Genomic DNA, 14,875 nt, shown 5'->3' with positions numbered 1-14,875 from the left:
TTCCAGTCGCACTAGGTGATCGACAGTACTTCTATTTTTACGGTAACCACATTGTATATCTGTTATGAGGTTATTTGTTTCCAAGTACCAAACAAGTCGATTATTTATCATGCGTTCCATGGTCTTGCAAACACAGCTAGTGAATGAAATAGGTCAATAATTGGACGGATCGGTATCATCACGCCCAGGTTTAGGTAGTGGTACTACTATGGCGTCACGCCATGAGGGAGGAAAGTTACCCGATGTCCAAATATCATCAAACATAGTCAGCAGAGTTTGAAGACATGATTCTGGTAAGTGCTTCAGGAGTTGATAAAGTATGTAACCAGTTCCTGTAGCAGTATCGTGGGCTTGATCAAGAGCAGTATGGAGTTCATGAATAGAAAACGTTTCATTATAATCTTCCCCATTATCAGAACTGAAGTGAATAGTTTTCTTTTCTTCTTGTTTTTGGTATTTCTGGAATTTAGGTACATAATTAGAAGAGGATGAGTGTTTAGCGAGGGTTTCACCCAGTTTATTCGCAATATCTGATTTGTCTGTAAGTAATTGATCTCCATGTTTAAGATGATGGACAGTAGATTTAGTACCTTCACCTTTAATTTTCTGGACCATGTTCCATACCTTGTACATGGGTATCCGAGAATTTATTTTGGGTACATAATTTAGCCAAGATTGGCGTTTGTGCTGTTTAAAAGTACGCCGCGCTTTAGAATTTAAAAATTTTAAATTTATTTAAATTATGCACCATGGGATGGCGATGGAAATAATGTAATCTTTTTTTCTTGCCTTCCTAGCTTGTTTGCAGTCATCGTTGAACCATGATTTTCGAATATGTGGAACTGCAGAGGAATATGGTATACACTCATCAGCTATGGAATTCAATTCATCAGAAAAGCATTTAGTAGCACCAGGGAAGTCAATTAAACGTTCAGGTTTATGTTTTGCAGCAAACAGTGTTTCATATAAAGCCCAGTTAGCCTTTTTAAAATTCCGTCTTGATGATGAAGGGACATCAGATGGGGGATACAGATCCTACACAGAAGCTTATTAAGGATGTACGTAATTTCTCCTTCACTGCCATTGACATAAATGTATTGTACAATTTACGGACGAGTTATATATGTTTGAAAATACAATCTTTTCACAACACATTTCTGCTCTATGCGTTCCTTTTGGGTATAGTATATTATGGGAATTATTACTCTCTCGGTGCCAGACATTGCAGACTCTGACGTGACTGGTCGGGTCCTATTTCCTACTTCATGTTAGTACCCAATAGATTTGAAGACATATCAGGTTATATTTCATAAATGTTTTCAAAAGTATAATTCAAGTTCAATGTACAGCTGCTCAACTCAGCTGGACCAGACAGTGATCAACAGCAAGAACACTGATCTGAACAATAAGGCTAGGATGACGTGTCAACCAAGTAAGTAAACCTGACTACACGATCTCGTTAGTCGCCTCTAGTGAGTGGGGTAGTGAAGTTCATTTCTAACCCGGGTTGTGAGTAACATGGGATTAAGTGAAAAAGAGTTTAGTGTACTTGAGTTCCACTCTCTCATGCAATGCGCACGACATGTGTGTGTACGTGCGTACACGTGTACGTGTAGCTAATTGTGCTATCTCACGAGCAGCACTCTCCACAGTCCCCCAGCCGGTTACTCAACTGCACCATCTTAGACACTAGAAGGTACTCGCTAAGGTTAAAGGTCACATGCAACCAAAAAATCAAACTTAATTAAATACAATTATCAAATATTCATGACATATAATATACATTACTGCAATTTTAAAAAAAAGCAAATAAACAAAATTATAAGCGTACAATCGCGATTCAAAAGTGCAATATTTTGTACTTGGGCTCACTTCACTCGAAACGAAGGCTTCGGGAGACCGACCCCAGTCATAGCAGGTGGGGGTGCACTCAAGTGTAACGACGGCTTCCGATTGGCCGATTCATTTGCAGATACGCAGAGGGCTCATGTACAAATAAAACACAAGAAGAAAACAAAACTATATAGCGTACTTTGAAAGATGGCCCACAATACATTAATTTGAAGTTGGGTACCTGAAATATACAAAGTGTTAATTTTCAGAAACATTTGGGTTTAACCTTCTCGGCTAATTGAAAACGTTGTCAAAATGACATCTAAAACGATTGGAACAGGCAACCAGAATAATGAAATATGGAAATATTTTCCCTTTGCTATAAGGAAATGCGACTATGTTGCATCATTTAAATCTTATATCTGAAAGAAAAACGTGCACCTACGTATTATTTATATGGGATTTTTTATAGCAAGTATTTAGCAGATATATAACTGATGAAACAAGATTCTAATTTATAAGCTGATTTTATCCACGCTTCGTGCTATTCGTTTGTAATATGTCAAATCGTAAGTGCAACGATGATAAGAAATGTGATATGTGCATATGTCTTAGCAAAAGAAAATCAAAATGTAGAATATGTCCGATTTTGATATTATTTCATCATTAGAGAGAAAACACTCTTTATCATTTACAAGTATACAAGTATTTGTTTTGACAGACGTGCATGCGAACAGAAGTCAGAAGAAACAGTGCTTATCAAAAATATGCAGGTTTATTCAGAAGTCGTTCCGACAAAACAACTGAAAACATTTTGTAGGGGATTGTGTTTTCCAACAAGTACTAAATTTGAAATATGATTTCTTGTATAGGAACGTAATGTTTTTTCAAAAAAAGGTAAATGCTGTAAATTTCACATCTGATAGCAGTGGGAAGGGAAATGATTTTCGGCATTACTATTATTTCGACACATCTTGAACCAGTTCAAGGCTACGGCTTATCTAATAATGTTTTATCACAATAGTGGGTACTTACACGAGGTGGCACTTTCATTACATTTGTTGCACTTGGTTCACTCTCTCAGTCCACACCTCTTTCACATTCTTTTGATCACTCTCATCACCGCACTCTCTATTCATTCCTTCACTGCCATTCGTGTGTTTTTCTTTCCTTACAAGTGCCTGCTCTGCAACAATTCACTCGTCGTTTCCTCATCTGTTCCAGTTTCTCTGATCTCATCCATTCTTTCTCTTGCCATTTCTTTCGTTCCGCGGGTTCTTTTCTTCGTTCCTCTCTTGCTTTTCCTACTCTCTTTCTCTGTTCTTGTCCTTTCCTTCTTTTAAAATCTTCCTTTCTCATTCTCTTCTCTCATTTTCTCCATCATTTTCTCCCAAATACTACTCTTGCAATGTTGACTGCTGTAGTGTCTTACTGTTTGGAACAAGGGTCTTGGTGAGACCACCATGACACTCGGAAAATATTGAGGGTACAAAAACTCTCTGCACGTTTTGCAGGACAGGATTGCTGTGTATCGGTGGTTCATGGCCGAGGTGGAGGTGACGACTGACGGAGAATGATGGAACTGCTAGTACAAATGCTGGGGTTTTGTCGATGGCATCTGGAGAGAACGGAACTATTCCCGTTTTTCTGAAGGACTCTTTGACCCAAGATGGCGAACAAAACCTGGTCACTTGAGCGGGTCACAACAAATAGGAATTGAGATTTCCCAGTTATCACTGGCTTTTAACAAATCACAGCTTTGTAGCTATGTGCTTGAACTTGACCTTTGATGGACCGAAATGGATACATCTAGGGGTTGCTGTTTGTGGATGGTATCACGTGGGAGGCATAGCAGTTCCATTTGGTTCTCAACTGCACACTCGAGTTCATGCTCTGGCAGTGGTGGTAATCGAAAAACGTCCACTGACTCCAAAAACAAACTCACTGTGAACAAAGACATTCTCAGAGCTAGCAAATAACCCGTCGGCAGGGACGTCATCAGGGAAACCCTGTCATTGGCACATACCCTGTCACTGGCGCATACCCAAACATTGGCCGTTACATGACCCGATGAAGTCAACGTCTGTTGTAGGAGTGCCTCGTTGGAAGGCCACTTTCTGCCTGACCATCTCCTTCCCTCTAACTCCTGCCCATACCGCAGAAGTAAACATGTTTGGTGAAAAAAGTTTCCTCTTTTTTGCGGTCAGCGTCTGAAATTTGAAAAAAAACCCCACCTTTTAATTACCTTTCATCTGATAATCCTTTATACATATAACCTGTATATCTACATATTTCAAATTAGTTTAAGGTTTAAGTGAGTGCGTGAATTTCCTTTTACCCCGCACTCAGCAATATTCCAGCTATATGGCGGTGGTTTGTAAATAATCGAGGCTATACCAGACAATACAGTGATCAACAGCATGATCATCGATCTGCGCAATTTGCGCCAACTAAGTCCACGGGCCTGACCACCCGGTACTGCTAGTCGTTTCTTACGACAAGCGTGGGTTACTGAAGGCCTGGCGAAAGATTTATGTACTTATAATAACCTTGACCTAATAGTAACCTCTTTGGGGTTTATATGTGGCCTAGGATAATTATAATACCTAGAATTGTTGTCGGGGCATTAGCTTGTACCGCACACCAAACCAAGACAAGCATCAATTAGTGGCCAGTCTTTATTCGGTGCGTTTCATGAGTCATCACACAATAAAATATTAGCAATATTTCAAGCTTGTACAAATAATACATATAATAACCTTCTGAATTAATAATCACATAAACCGTAGAGACTGATGCGGTAAAGCTACAGTAAGACATGTAGTACATGTGTCATCAATTACTAAAATGATCTTCTGTTTGTGGAGGTCGTAAATGATACTTCTCTACAGAACACAACTTAAAGTGAGCAATAAGAACACACAAATCATATACACGTCAGTGTGCTAGTTGAATCATATGATCACATCTTTACATCTAGACTATCGTGAGATACTAAAGATCATATGTCGAACAGCAGGTTATTGAAAGTGTTCAACGTATACATAATTAGAGCTTAACAATACTGAAAACGTAGCAATATTGAGCAGCAGAATGAAACAAGGTTTATGTGCGCTCCCTAGTTTTGCCTGTACGGTATAGTTATCTCATGTAATACATTTGAACTAGACGCACACAATAATCATTTAGAAATACTTTCACTGGTATACGTTTGATTGCAAACACACAATAAAATATGCAAGACGTGCGCAATGATTTCTCTGCTTCCACGAGCCCGATTATATGTAAATGTGATATTACTGAAGTTAGATTGTGCCCGACGTTACATAATTATACTGTAAGCTATTTTGACGTAGACTAAATATTTAGGGTGGTGCTACATGGTCTTACCTAACTAAAATATTCCCTGGTGTACTTAGCCTGTACTGCATAGTTTAAGTGACAGTATATCGTATAAACTAACAGTATTTAACGCAACAGAAAACAGAAAACCTGAACATAATTTAGGAACATACACTGAATGAAATGAACATGGCTTACCTTCAAAATAACCAAGAGAAGCATCAATTAGTGGCCAGTCTTTATTCGGTGCATTTCATGAGAGAAGTACCCAGAATAAAGGCCGTTATATACACCAGCGATGCCCTCAGAGTTCGTGATGGACGTACGTTCAACTGACTAATCCTTAAACAATACCTACAAATGTTACTAATCTACACTGTCGCCTATCTAAATTTTGAGATTACCAGCGTAGCTTCAAAGACTTGAGAATGCAGAAATGACTAAAATTATCTAACAGTTTTCTCGGCGAGTGTGCTATCATAGAGTAATCTTTACCTTTCTCTCTGGACATGTAGTCTTAAAGGGACGAAAAGTGGTGCCACAGTTGCCTGTTGTAAGCCATCCCGAGACAAGTAACTATGCTCAATGACGTTAGCTTCCTTGTTGACACAGTTTGCAAGTTTCAGTGCATAACGCTTCTCAAGTAACTTAAGAATTAAGACGAGCGCATATCTTACTGACGGATTAATATACTTAAAACGGACCATGCATGTAATCTTAAAGCTTAACACACAATGCTAATTATCTCATAATTTGGAAAATGAAGATCACCAATAACAGACACAACGTTCAGTATTCTATTTTTTGAGTAACATATACAAACTGGGTTGTTTAGTTCTACTCTATAAACTCAGAAATATCTATGTAAGACAAGGAAAATATGGGGTATTTTAAAACTATGATATACTGATACATAACTTCATTTTTGTAAAACTATTGCCAAATATTGCTTGTTATTAGATCAAACAGACTAACTAGTAATCAAAAGCGTTACAAATAGTAATTGAATAGAACCGCCCATCCCACCTAAAGGCCTAGTACAGCTATATTTTGTATTAAAGCATTAGATGCATAACATATTTTAATTCATAAAATTCAATATTTTAAAGGCAATCAATTTTACTTGTTAGGATGTAAACTCAAGGTACGTCTGAGATGGATATTGTATGTGCTCTTCCTTTAATTTCTAGAATGTCATTCAGGAGAGATGCACCCCCAAATAAATAAATAAATAAATAAATAAATAAATACGAAACGTACAGGTGTATGCCATCGTTAAGATATATCCTTTTTCGTATATGAGCCTATAGCCTTTCATATAATAAAGAATTAAATTGAGAAAATGGCGTACGTGTATGACATCATGAACTGCAAAATGACGTCTTTTCCAAGAGCCTAGTCATCATTACCATTTGTACAGTTCTTCAGTGTGCGAATTTCCTTTGGATATACGAATTCACCCTCTTTAAACGTGCAGCGACCAATGCAGAGAGCTGACGTGACAGCTGTGAATGAAATCTTTCTAATTTGTCATAACCGATGTTATGTAGTAATTGAGAATCAGTTAATCTACAAGAGAATGTGAAAACAAATTGGTTTCAAAGTCCAAACTTTATTAATCTCAGTCTCAGCGTTCAAAATTAACGTCGCCTTTGGGCCCGAAGCCCAATGAAAATAACACGGACCAACAGCTTTTGTTTTCTGCAACTCCTTGTAACAACAGCTTTTTCATCCACAATGACTGACTGCTCCGACATATTCCTGTTTGAACATTCTGATTCAAACGTTTCAGACCCGTGAAGGTCCCGGGGTAGAACAGGCCGTTAGCAACCCATGCCTGCTATAAAATGACTGTGCTTGTCGTGAGAGGTGACCAACAGGAGCGGGTGGTCAGGCTCACTGACTTGGTTGACACATGTCATCGGTTCCCATTTGCACAGATCGATGCTCATGTTGATGATCACTGGGTTGTCTGGTCCAGACTCGCTTATTTACAGACCGCCACCACACGGCTGGAATATTGCTGAGTGCGGCGTAAAACTATACTCACCCTCACCCTCAAACTTTTTCTACAAAATTGGACCTGTACATTATTTTTGTAAGAGAAGACCAGTCGGTCATTAACGTTAAATTAAACTCCTTAACTCACTTTGTTAGTTGTGACACCTTTTGTCTGCCAGGAATTACTTACATTGTAACTAAATATTAAGCCTATTTTGATCAGGACCCTCAACCCTTTCTGGGTCTGGGTCCCTAAGGCGTGTAGCTTTTCAGGGTTAATGACAGACACTGCTTCGTCTGCCAATGAAACTAATTTTGTAAGCCTGCTTTGACAATCGGACGACGGGAAGATGGACATTTCGGCGCACGGTTGAAACTTATGAAAGGTGAACTGTTGTTTACAGCTTTGACAAGACTTGATTTCTTTTTGAAAAAATAGAGAAAACTTGACAAGTTGCTTGCTGGTTACATGTTGTCAGTAACGATTGTTTTCGTCGAGTATGTGAAACTGAGATGGTCCTGAAAACATTTAAGTGGAGTCTTCTTTGAGCAGTCCAATACTTGATTGTGTACATCATGGAATTCATAAGTCAAATCTTCCAAAGAGCGCCAACGATTAATTTCCACCATCCGACAAGGTCGGCGATCACTACTCTGGTGATACAATCTAGGCTTACAACTTTTGGCTTTATTTTCTACTGAACGTAAGAAGAATATTTCTTTCGGAGTTTAGAGACAATAGATTCATTTATCCTAAAATCATTGCATTTACTTGCCCACTCTTTTAAAAAAAATATGAACCTTTCTTTCAACGCGGTGGTCAGTTCTCTTCTGACAGCAACTATGACTTCATCTCCAATGTTGTCTGCTGTATCTACTACCTTTAGGTGTTGGGTGAAAAAGTAACCCCTGAAGTATGATCCTATCCCAAAATATAATTTTGGATCTAAACAGTGTATTTTTTCTATCGAAATACATAACGGCCATCTCAGCTGAAATATACATCATGAGCCAATTTTCACGAACAGAATGTAAAATGGATCATCAAAAAAATGACGACAGAACCAGAAGAGAACTCTGAACTTTCGTGACAAGTGACAAGTGCATCAGAAAATTACAGCAAAGCAACATGACCGTTCGTTTGCATTTTGGGAACTGATGGTTGGTGCCGAATTATTTGCAGTGGTTTATCTGGTGCACGGCATAAATACGATTTAGTCAACGGAATCAGGACCTATGAAGGTCCGGGTTAGCACTCGTTTACAGCAACCCATGCGTGTGGCATAAGGCGACTATCAGGGGTCAGACTCTTGGTCTTGGTTTACACGTCATCGTATCCCAAATGCATACATGAATTCTCATGGTATTGATCACTAGATTTTCTGGTCCAAACTCAATTATTTACAGACCGCCGCTCAGCGTTCGAAATGTCCGCCGGTCCGGAGGCCCAGCGCCGATTGTTATCGTATCGGGCCGGCAGTTTCAAGTATGTTCAGGCCTTTATGGCCTTATCTGCCAACTATTTTTTCCCAATTTCTCCTTTATTAACGCTCGGGAATCATCTGTGATCCATCATATTATGATAACTTGCATTGTCACTTCCGATAATTCAGCGCCTCAGAATGTAAACACCAGCGACATACGCTTCTCTTGATTTTGTACAGTGTGAAACTGTGTACATTGTAGTCTGTTTTTGTTCATTGGTTTGACTTTAACCAATGGGCCTGCAGATTCCATTCAAGACATGTAGGTTTTAAAACCTGCATGAAGCAAAAGGGCTGGGGGCCGGCTGGTAAATTAGAGTATTGGGAACACTACCGTCGCTATGTATCTTGAATATTACTGAGTGCGGCGTTAAACAACCCGAACCAGGCTGGATATTTAACTCTGTCAGACTGGCAGACAGACACAGTGCACCTTCCATACTCTAGACGTATATCACTGGGATCTTATGGCTGTGATGTTTCCTAGTTCTGTTGTTCAGGCTGGCCCAGGTTGTAGCCTTGTAAGAGAGGGGAGCGTGAGCGGCACATCACATCACATCACAGCAGTGTGATGTACAGCTATGTTCTGGTCCTGACACACAGACACGAACATTTGTCACTACCGGAGAACACTCAAGTGGCTGGCTGGATAAATGCAGTTATTTCCTGATTTATCATGAGATATCATAAAACCAAAGACCCGGAATCGATCCCAATAATGCGTGAAAGCAATGTCTTGTGACACCACCACTACCACAGGTTGAAGACTTGAAATAATTGGGTCTGGACCCAACAATCCGGTGATCGACAATATGAGCATAGCTCTACACAATCTGTAGAGATTGATATGTTGCAACCACGTCAACGAGCCTGACCACCCGATATATATAACGACGATAATCCGATAATCGGTTAATGAAGTTCATATAAACTCTAAATGTACTACAGGCCTGTTTTTTTGTTTAAGAACTGAAATAAAGATTGATTGATTGAAGGTCATTTCTAACCCTGATGTTCATGGGTCTTAATCAATACTATCCCAATTTCAGAAAAAAAAAAATCTGGTTAGCCTGAACGGGCGCCCCCAAGACAGACGCGGACGCCAAAGCAGTGCTGAACGACATACCTAACCTGCAGGTAAACGCCACACAAATATTCACATCTTTTCTCTTAAGAGAAGAATGACACGGCTGAGTTACTTTAACACGGCTGTCAGATTGTTCCCGCGGACAACTTGCGTGCATACACCATATGAACAACAGCGGCAGTTACCTGCGCAATCCCATGACCACGATTGTGTTGTACTCATTGTGAACACGGAGGTTGATGTTGTACCTGCGGAGGATGATTTCAGCAAATGCGCGCATTGTTTACAGATTGTGACACGCCCTCGGCACAGATGAACATTAATGTTGAAATCTCGCTCCGAGGGCTTTACAGATTTGTGGGACTCCCATTGATTTGAGGGGTTTGTGTGATTCGTCCTGTGACCTCTGGGTTCTTACATTTGTTGCTGACATTGGGCGAACATTCAAGATCAAACCTTTCCCCGACGGAACGGGACCGAAGTGTTGACGTTACCACGTCAATATTTTGATAAATATACAGCGTATACTCCACATAACTGTAATCTGATTCAATGCAGGAGAGGCTGCTGGTGAAAAATAAATACCGAGAATACTTATTCAAAGGTCAAGGTCAACGTTGAAATAACTGGTATTGTTTTTAAAAAATGGAGAAAGCTCAGATCGAGTCCAAATCGCTGCCAGTGTTTCTTGGATTATCGTTTGTGGCTTATGTCCTGTTGGTCACCGGCTTCTTTGTCCCCTACTGGATTGGTAACAATACCCTAGGTATCTACAGCGGGCTGTGGTTCGCGAGGATTTGTACCAGTCAGGAATGTCAGAATCTCTGGTACACTGATCACGGTAAGAAAATAATACACATTTCTGACTGAAGGAGTGTGGATGAGTGAGGCAGTTTACCGAGTGTAAGAAAGTACAAAATGCAAATCGTAGCGAAAGAAATTACATGTTCTTAATAAGGATATTTATCCAGCGCTAGGATTGTCGAATCTGTGGGACATGCTCAAAGCAATCAGATTATTGTTACCCCAGACAACCCAAGCATCCTGTGAGGTTAATAGTCACATGACCATATCCCATCGGATGAACAGAGGAAATTTTGAAGAAACGCACTTGCCAAAGGTGTAACCACGTGTATCACATGGGCTTGGTTGTGGGACAGGACTTACGTGCTTGAAACATCAGGATTCAAGCGGCCAAACACGTCACCCATCCAAATGCTCTCAAGTCAAGTTATGACTTGAACAGAAGAATTTAGGGTTGTTTTGACCATATTAAACTGCCACTTGTATAACTGCCACATTGTCTGGGTTCTTGTCACCTGGCAGAAGGTGAACGGGCGAATATGGTTCCGGGCCGCTTTTAGCAATATTCAGGGCCTACATATGTGGGGAGTCGAACCCGGGTCTTCAGCTGACGAGCGAACATTTGAACCTCTAGGCTACCCCAATGCCCCTTATGTTGAAGGTAATCACAGCAGTGAAAGATAAATTTTTTAAATGATTTAATGAGCCATTATCATTGATTTTGTCTTGAATCACTCTTCAAAGTCCATGGTCTATGATTTTGTTTGTTACTTAATTCTGCACAAAAAAGTGTTCCAGCTTAAAGATGGTGGTTTGTAAAACTCACGTCTAGATCAGACAATCCAGTGATTGACATTATGAGCATCTATCTACACAAATGAGAAGCCGATGCCATGCATCAGTCAAGCCGATGAGTCGATTATCACCTAGAATGACAAACGAGGTTCGAAAAAAGTACGTATCACTCTAATTTTCACAGGGATCACTTCAGTGTCGATGTTCCATAAAGACTTCGGGAACACTTGTGGAATTGTCAAATATTTTGTGCGTCATGGCTGTAGGGGAAATAACCGGAAATTTATAATCACATTCGGATTCTTTCGGCTTGTTCGTCTCAGATGGTAATGACATACATATATAAAGACATGCATGTATATTGAACGCTCCAAGGAGAATACTCAAAGCCGAAGGCGTATCGCCGCTCATATTTTTATCAGAGTTGTTCACTGAGGTGGTGTGATCGACTTATCGCATTTCAGATGTTGTGAGCGTAGAGCAGCGCAACACAAAGGCTCAATGTTGCCTTAGTGTGTGAGAGAGTGTGTTTGTGAGAGAGATTGTGTGTATGAGTGTGTGAACGAGTGTGTGTGAGAGAGACTGTGTGTATGAGTGTGTGAACGAGTGTGAACGAGAGATTTAATTTTGCTCTGGATAGTTGGTGATCAGCTTTGTCCACAGGTCAGACATATTTCGGGGAGTAACAGTGATTGTGTACATGACATGGATGTGTGTGGCTCACACTTTGCGTGTGTGCGTGTGTCTGTCACAATTTATGTAAATATTATGGGGGTTGGTGTGGGGGTCATTCACATTGTACATGCTTCCTCATTGAAATTATCATCACCCCTCTAATCAGTTATGAACGGTCCCTTACGACAAGCGTGGGTCGTCGTGTATTCAGATAAAGTATATTATGACCTGTCTAAGACCACAGCTGTTAATAAAAAAATGACTGATTTTATTGCATTTTGAATGTCTATACTATTCCTTTGAAAGTAGCCTGGGGGTTTTGGACAACGTTCGGGTTTTTTTACATTTTTTTTTTGTTTTCAACATTCAGTTGATCGCACACCGGAGGTGGAAAGATGGGACGTTATACGTGCATTCGAAACGTTGGCCGTGATAGCCGGAATTGTCTCCCTTGTGTTTGGCGTACTTATGAACACCATGCGGCATAAAACGTTGAAAAGTCGCCATGTGACACAAGGGATGTTCTTCGCGACGTCTCTATTTGCAGGTAATCAGAGTGAGTGAGTGAGTGAGTGTGAGAGCTTATAATATAGTCTTACGCCGCTTTTAGCATTTTTCTCCAGCAGTATCACGGCGGGGAGAACCAGAAATGGGCTTCGCACATTGTAACCATGTGAATAATCGAACCCGGGTCATCGGCGTGACGAGCGAACGCTTTAACCACTAGGCTCAAAATGTAATATGAACCAGAGTGAGTGGTTATGATTTTACGCCGCTTTTAGCAGTACCATAAATATCTCGACGGAGGACATTAGTTCGGTGGCATTCAGTCTTCTCATTTGGGGATTCGTTTTGGCGCAGAACGATACGAAATAACCCCGATATGATTAATGGGATTCAAACAGAAGAATTGGGATACATTGCCGTGTGTCAACCAGTCATCGAGCCACACCACCCGATCCCGTTAGTCGCTTACGACAAGCGTGGGTTGTTGAAGACCAGTTCTAACCCTGATCATGACAAGTCCTATATGTATTTATATTATAGTTTCAGCTTCTGTATTAACGTGTGACCTATGCAGGTGTATTTTTGATTGACTGGTCAATTGTTTCAGGGTTAATGGCTATTGTGGGGGTCCTTGTCTTCATCGCCACGGTCCCGAGAGCCGACATGATGTGGGCTGCCTCTCTCCCCGCTCTGGGGGGCCTGCTGTCCGTCACGTGTGGAATCTTTACCCTAGTCGTCTGTAGGTACGACCCTGACTATACCCTAGACCGCGCACCCACTTATGTCATGGAACAGACATCTTTCTAACGTAGGGTTGGCGTTGTTTGATAGCTTGTTCGTTGTCATAGTGACCCGTGGCTATAGTCATGACATTCAGTTTTGAATGTGTCAGTGGGTCGCTTTGTTTCATAGCCCGTCGGTTGTCATGGTGACACGTTGCCATAGAGATTTCAGTCAGCTTTAAATTCCACGCTGCGTGCTTGCCATCATAGAGTGGTAATGCTATATGTCGTTATATATGCTTAGCTATTAAGAACAAAATATTACTCTCAAGCGGAAGAGGTGTTGAGGTATGCATGTATGGGTCACTTTCACACGTTCGTTCACAAGCTTCACTAAACGAGTTCGCCTCTTCACGGCGGGTAGCCAAGTGGTTCAAGCGTCCACTCGGGTTCGACACCCCCCACCCCCCACCCCCCGCCCTCAACCACCACCACCACCCCATCCCCATGAGTGCAACGTGTGAAACCCATTTCTGGAAAGCGGCGTAAAATCATATTTACACGTTCAAATACACGTGTTCAGGTGTCGCTCCTTCCTCTCCAACCGCACTGCCGAGGAGTTTGGCACGAGCCATGCAGACACAACATGACCGTAGTAAAAGTTACCACCTTCAATTTTTAGTACAAATATATTCTGGCCATTTGGACAAACAGCGATATTGATTAACCCCAATTCTTTGAGACCGTGAAAAATATCTAGGAATCGGAAATATTTTGATGATACCAAGACGGTTTGCATACTGTTGGTCCACGTAACGGTTAGTCGCTATTAACGCTTTGACAAAGAGCAGCACACAGCAACCTTAACCAGTTCAGTAAGCACAGTTCGGCTCTATATACTTTCATTGTATAGTATCTGGGTACGTTTGACGTATCCTTAATAGTGATGCCATGTAGTCAATAATTTGCGGTATGAGTGTACGTATATCGAAATGTGAACTATATATTGTTATGAGGTTATAAAGAATCCAAATAGATCATAGATTGTAGTTTTTCTTTAACGCTCTAAATACTAAAATACAGTAATCATGACAAAATAGGTCGTTATATCCGCCAGTGTCTTACCTACCTACCTACCTATCTACCTACCTACCTACCTACCTACCTATCAACCTGCCTGTCTGCCTGCCAACCTACCAACTACCAACCTACCTACCAACCTATCAACAACTTTTCCATGCAGTGTTTGACCTTAACAGTATATCTATATGATATGATTATTATCATGTACGATTTACCATGAGTCAAATTGTTTCTGGAGTGCTGGAAATTTAAGTAAGATATATTCTCTCATCACAGAACATTTTTGTATATTGTACAAATAAAAAGTGACCTTAGCAATAACAAGAACAAAGCGATTGTCCACGTGCTTCGTGTATGAACTGTATACCAACATTGCTCGTTACTATGGTGATGACAGTATGCTTTCAATGCGTGCTTGTCATCATAGAGCAGTAATTCAACATGTCGTTGTGTATACACTTAGGGCTGACTCACATAACTGTATATAGCACAAAGATCACTGCTTTCAAGATCAGCAAAAAAAAAAAAAAAAAAAAAAAAAA

The 14,875-nt window shown here is 40.5% G+C and overlaps 1 protein-coding gene across 1 annotated transcript; it reads left to right on the top strand.

Moving 5' to 3' along the window:
• The first annotated feature begins 9,888 nt into the window (after positions 1-9,888).
• On the top strand, positions 9,889-14,875 carry LOC137282562 (uncharacterized). Its single transcript, XM_067814333.1, has 3 exons — positions 9,889-10,588; positions 12,392-12,568; positions 13,136-14,875. The coding sequence occupies exons 1-3, from the start codon at positions 10,393-10,395 to the stop codon at positions 13,333-13,335; spliced, it is 573 nt and encodes a 190-aa protein (XP_067670434.1). The 5' UTR covers positions 9,889-10,392; the 3' UTR covers positions 13,336-14,875.

The sequence above is a fragment of the Haliotis asinina genome, chromosome 4 (assembly GCF_037392515.1).
Source record: "Haliotis asinina isolate JCU_RB_2024 chromosome 4, JCU_Hal_asi_v2, whole genome shotgun sequence".
Lineage (NCBI taxonomy): Eukaryota > Metazoa > Mollusca > Gastropoda > Lepetellida > Haliotidae > Haliotis > Haliotis asinina.
The sequence above is the reverse complement of the archived record's forward strand: the minus strand, read 5'-3'. Positions and strand labels throughout refer to the sequence as shown.

Bases quoted from the DNA above. Each gene is read 5' to 3' on its own strand.
- LOC137282562 (XM_067814333.1), top strand. From the start codon at position 10,393: ATGGAGAAAGCTCAGATCGAGTCCAAATCGCTGCCAGTGTTTCTTGGA. The intron at 10,589-12,391 runs GTAAGAAAATAA...TTCAACATTCAG, and splicing joins TCTCTGGTACACTGATCACG to TTGATCGCACACCGGAGGTG. The intron at 12,569-13,135 runs GTAATCAGAGTG...CAATTGTTTCAG, and splicing joins CGCGACGTCTCTATTTGCAG to GGTTAATGGCTATTGTGGGG.